Source organism: Pseudonaja textilis, chromosome 8 (assembly GCF_049901715.1).
Source record: "Pseudonaja textilis isolate UNSWEBS1 chromosome 8, rPseTex1.2, whole genome shotgun sequence".
In the NCBI taxonomy this organism is placed as follows: domain Eukaryota; kingdom Metazoa; phylum Chordata; class Lepidosauria; order Squamata; family Elapidae; genus Pseudonaja; species Pseudonaja textilis.
The window spans coordinates 28704861-28710860 of NC_141997.1; the positions used below are offsets into that span (position 1 = coordinate 28704861).

At 35.2% G+C, this 6000-nt stretch overlaps 1 protein-coding gene across 1 annotated transcript in view; it reads left to right on the forward strand.

Annotated features, from left to right (window-relative positions):
• IPO5 (importin 5) overlaps positions 1 to 4760 on the forward strand; it is a 29416-nt gene extending 24656 nt beyond the window's left edge. The window contains exons 23-26 of the mRNA XM_026708320.2: positions 376 to 595; positions 1342 to 1570; positions 2721 to 2862; positions 4032 to 4760. Coding sequence (XP_026564105.1) covers positions 376 to 595; positions 1342 to 1570; positions 2721 to 2862; positions 4032 to 4118 — 678 coding nt within the window. The 3' untranslated portion in view covers positions 4119 to 4760. The remainder of the gene's footprint in view (positions 1 to 375; positions 596 to 1341; positions 1571 to 2720; positions 2863 to 4031) is intronic.
• Positions 4761 to 6000: the final 1240 nt, after the last annotated feature.

Genomic DNA, 6000 nt, shown 5'->3' on the forward strand with positions numbered 1-6000 from the left:
CTTTAGAAGAATATGTTAATCCACAATGATTTAAAAACCTATAGAATGATATTGAAGAAGGCAAAAAGGTCAGGTTTTGTTTTGTAAATATGTTTTAACATGTTTATTGCAATGTGGTTTTTTTTAGAACTTAGCAATAAATTGTATTATAGGAAAAGTTTGTATGTGTGTGCTGTATTCAGCAATATGTACTGCTGAGTAAACAATAAAGCTGTTAAAATAGCTATGCTCTGGGTAATCACAAGAATATTCAAAGCTATGAAAGGTATTTCAAGCAGCAGGGAGACTACTCTTCATATAGTGTGGTTGGATGGTAGAGTTACATTTTAAATAAACAGAAAGCTGGATATTTATTTCTTTGTTTTTTCTTCATAGTGTCCACATAGGCCATGGCCTGACAGGCAATGGGGTTTGTGCATTTTTGATGATGTCATAGAACACTGCAGTCCATCCTCATTCAAATACGCAGAATACTTCTTGAGACCTATGCTACAGTCTGTGTGCGATAACAGTCCAGAAGTTAGGCAAGCAGCTGCATATGGTATTGGAGTTATGGCACAGTTTGGTGGGGACAACTATCGGCCTTTCTGTACAGGTACGTAAAGATATTTCTCAGCATGATCTAAATAAAAGCGTTATTGACCAATATATTTCGTTTAAAAGTAGTGCTTTATCATGTTTAGCATATTAGAATAACCAATAGAATGATGCATTGCTTCATGCTTAACATTTGTTGTCTATATTCAGGCATAGTTACCTGGATATAGAATCTGTCTCTAACTGTTCAAAGTTGGTATGCCCTGGCACTGTGTAACAGGCATATAGGATATTTCTAATCTCAAACATGTTTGCTGGAATGTCTGTAATTCACAGAGTAATGAGCACTGCTGAATGGAAAAAGTGAAATGTGTGTACAGGTTACAACTACTTGTTCAACAACTAACAGTGAGGAACTTATGAAAGGTTCTTGGAGTTCTGGCCATTGCAGTGAGCCATGGTCATATACTCACGATTTCCAAAGTCCTGCTTTCGTCAAGCAAGACCTATGGGGAAACCAGCAGGAGGTCAAAGTCGCAGTCTTGAGGTCCTCACTTAATATTGTCCTCATTTATTGAAAGCATCCCTGACTGCTCCTTTTTCACTTTTTAAAAAGATTGTTGAGAAGAATGTATTTTTTAATTATGTTATGCAGTACCATGATTAGAAGCCATATTATGTCTGGAAAAGTATTCTCTTGCAAGTCCAAGTAGTCGAGTGCTTTAAAATGCTATATTTAAATGCTGATATTAAAGTATTATTGCTCAAGGTGTTTTTTGCTTTTTTTAAATTTCACCTTATCAGAGGCACTTCCATTGCTGGTACAAGTAATTCAGTCAGCAGAGGCCAAAACCAAAGAAAATATCAACGCAACAGAAAACTGCATTTCAGCAGTGGGGAAAATCATGAAGTTCAAACCTGACTGTATAAATGTTGAAGAAGTTCTGCCTCATTGGTTATCATGGCTTCCTCTTCATGAAGACAAAGAGGAAGCTGTCCATACATTCAATTACTTGTGTGACTTAATAGAGAGGTAATTAGAAAATACGTAGACATCACTATTTGTTTAATTTGATGGCATATTTGAATGTTGGGAATTTTAAAGCTTTTTTTTTTCCTTTTTTTGGAAAAATAATTAGAGATAATTTACACTAGTGGTTCTCAACCTTTTCTTCACCATGCCCCCCACCCCTCACCCCCCAATACCTTTTGTGGACCATCAAGACTTAACTGAAGATTTAAATAATAACATTTCTTCAAGCCTTTGCAGAACTGATGACTTTGCAGCCTGCCAGAGTCCACAGTCCACAGATTGAATTACACCATTGATTAATGGACAAAATAATATATCCATATCCCCTAGGTAGAATTATTGATTTCATTTTAATGAATGAAATTATTGTTTAGCAAATGCAGCTTTATCCTAAGTTATCCTTATATGTTTTAGAAACAGAAGAATCGAATGAATTTATTTTGAATTCTTATTGCTACGTTTGTTTCGATAAAGCTGCTTTAAGGCATGCTTTCATAGACATAGTGACTCCGTCAATTGATCAAACATTTTTAACAAAGAAATTTATGATTATTAGATCATTTAGCGCATTTAGTACTGTTTTGACAGATCTAGTAAAATCTGGTTTGTTTTGTTTTGCCTTTTTATACATCCTTCTCAACTTTTTATCATTCTAATGAGAAAAATGGGGGTGGGGAAGAGTATTGATCAGTTTTCGGATAACTTCTGGTAGGAGGATCAAGGGAATAGTGTGTCCATCCTTGCTCTTAACCTACTAGCTTTCAATACCACTGATTCTTCTGCCCCAGCTCCAGAGGTTGGAAGTTGGGGACACAATATTTTGCTCATTCTGCTCCTTTTGTCGTGGTCAGTTCCAGTCAGTGCTGATAGAGATTGACCCCAAAACCATTTCTTTGCAGACTGCATCAAGGCTTAGGACTCTCCACTCTCTTATTTAACATGTACACAAGCCGCTGGGCAAGGCTGTTCAATAGCATGGGGCAAATTATCATCAATATGCTGATAATAATCAGGTGTACATTTCCCTTAAGATATGGCTTTTACCCCAGATGCACGGGTTGGAAGGTTAGGTGAGCTTAAACTTATTGTTACTGCTGATGGTTATTCTCAGTTTGCATTAACATTCAACATTTGTTTTTATTCTCAACAGTAATAATCCCATTGTCCTGGGTCCCAACAACACTAATCTGCCCAAAATATTTGGTATAATTGCGGACGGTGAAATTAGTGAAGCAATCAAGAAAGGAGATCCATGTACCAAACGACTGGCAAATGTAGTTCGACAAGTACAGGTAAATGCAAATTAATATTGATAGGCAGATTATGGTATTGTTTGATATAATTGAACTTTCATTTCCACCCTCAATCAGTGGATGGGGAACTATAGATATAGGCAATTTTCAAATTTTATTTTGAATAGCAGATTCAGTGCTTTTGTGCTCCTAACAAGTACAAAATATAATTGCATTTTAGAAGTAGCAGATAGTAGAAAGGAAGGAATGATTGGGATGAGATTGCATTTCATAGGCACCACAGTTGAGATTTCAGACCTTGAGATTTTCAGATTTGGCTAAGGGCAAAAAAGAAAAACTTTCATAAATTAGAAATAAGGAAGAGAATATGACGTGAAAATCAGTTTTGGTCATCTCACTTAGTGTCATGCGGAGAGTTGTTTACTCATTAGCCCTTAGCAAGAAAAATTTGGGTTTCAGTTGAATACTAATTTTTAAAATACTTTATATCATTATATGTATCTGAACCCACAATTTTCTATCTTTATTACAATTTCACTAATGACCCTGCATGTTGGTTTCCTCCTTTCCAGCATAGATTTGTATTTTTATATATTTTAGGTAATTTCCCTGGTATCATATACCAATGGTGCATTGTTTTTAAAACATCAGCACCCAGATTGGTGGGGGCAATATGCTGACATTTGTAACTGCTCAGACAGTGTTGTAAAGCATATGGAGCATTATATAAGTTTATGTGCTATTGCTATTCTATTTAAAAATTATAAAAATGTTATTTTAAAAGTTTTTCACTCTTGTATGTTACAAGTATGTTACACTTTCTTTATAAGATGCTGAATTTTGAAAAATATATAATAGCATTGTTGATTATATTAGAGAGGTTTTATTATTTCCCTTTCATCAGCCATATAAAATTGTTAAATCTGTTTTGGATCACATTTAAAACTAACATGGATATCTTAAATATTGGTGGGGATTAACAGAAAATGTCATTTCCATGTTACCCTGTTTGAAAATACATTTTGCATATATTCTTGGTGTTGTGTGGATGGATTTTCCATGCTGTTCTTTAATTTCTATCTATTGAATATTGTTATTTAGTTCTTTTTATCTAATGAGCCACCCAGAGTTGGTCAAAAATTAGTTTAAGGCATGTGGAGAGTGCGCACATGTTCATGCTTCATTTATCTGTTATCTCTCTTCTGTAGACTTCTGGAGGCTTGTGGACAGAATGCATATCTCAGCTAAATGCAGAACAGAAGGCAGCCATACAGGAGCTCCTGAACTCTCCATAAAGGGCCTTAATTATCATCCACAAAAACTCCAAATAAACATTTACCCTTCGGTTTAGGTTTCTTTGTTTTGTTTCTAAGAGAAAACTGCAGTGCATGTAAGTCATTCTGCAACCTACATGCTGTAGCAGCAGGAAGAAACGGTTACAGATGGTGTTGCTAAGAATTTCTACCCCATCAGCACAGACGCAATTCCTTATAAATCCTACAATAGCACTGAAGAGTATTTTTGTAATGGTATGAACCAACTGTATGGCAGTGAAAGGGAAACAAGTTGAAATTTCTTTTTAAGGATAAACTGATTGAGACAGCTTTAAAGCAGGTATTTCGTAGGCACCCATTATAAAACAGATTACATGCATTTTTACCCTCTAGTGTTGAAACATATTGGAGTGAGTATTTTTGTAGGGTAGAAAACTTCCTTCTGCCCACCCATCCAATAGATTAAGGATCTATAAATTGAAGGCACCATCAAGCATGAAGACTTCATTGATATCGAATTCAGTTTTCTGAACCAGGCTTGTATAGTGGCTCAAGAAAACCATTGAGTTCTCAGCCTTGAATGTGAAGTGTCTGGCATGTCTGACGGTATCTCATCCACTCCCTCAATAAATGACATTGAATACAGTCAGAGTTTGTGTAAAAGTCCAGTGCTGTGTGGTTTCTTCTTTGCTTCCAGTAAAAATAAATTGTTTCCAAATTCATATATTAATCCACATTCCAAATAGTTACTCTTCAATCACTCATGTTTTTACCCTTCTACACTGTAAAGCTGTGGAGAGCCTGTTTATGTTTATATTCAACTTTTCATGTTGGCTTAATTTCATATGCCTTCTAAAAGTGATATAAGATCAAATCTGGGTCAATCACCAGGACCAAAGATTTGCTCTTGCATGCAGTACTTCATCTCTAGGAGTTAACTTATTGTGGAAAGGTGATCTTGGCTTCAGTCAGTTCATGTGTTTGTTCATTCATGGTTTTAACTGCACATTGTATATTGTACTGTAGCATTCCAAGGTTCAGAAAAATTATTCCAATTAACTGAAATCTGTGCATGTCAATTAAATAAGTGCCACTAACTTCAATGGGGTTTATTCCCTGTACATTGATAACTGCATTCTTTGTAAGAGTAAGCCATTTTAGAATGATAAAACACTGAGATTTTCTATAAATTCTATTGAATTACTTTGAGTAATAAATATTTTTGAGTGAAGTGATGGAGGACAGAGAGGGATCTTTTATTTTCTGGAACAGTTACTTCTAAAGACCGAATACTGTATGTTACAGAACAAATCTTCTAAATTCTGTGCTGTTAGTTAATTTCCAGTGAAACTTGGAAAGTTTTATCAACTAAAAAAGGGGAAAACCCAATTTTCTACTTATTTTCTGTGTTAATTGATTCTGCAGATATTCTTATATCCTTGCTTCTCATGATTTTGTTGTTTTGTTTTAAACGCATTTGGGAGCAGTACTAAGAATTTGAAGAGGTGGACCTCTATAAAATCCTGATGGCCATATCAAAACATTTCAACTTTCTACAAAATCTTTCCCATTTTTTCTCTCATAAAATGCTCTTGGTGACCATTCTGTATTGCTTATTGCCACTAGATGGAAGTAATGCAGTTTAAGAAACGTACCTTACTTGGAAGACCTATGTGATCATTCCATACTATCATACAGTATGGAAAATACAGATGAATGAGCAAAACGTTTTATAACAAGTATGTTGCTATTCGCACACCTCTGGACAAAGTAAACTACTTGGAACAAAATAAAACCTGACAACCGATACTAGGAGATCCAAACTTAACTTCGCTGGTGAGAAAGAGCTCTTTCAACCCTTAACCTTTGGAAGAAATGACTAGCTCACCTCAGTGTGTGATCA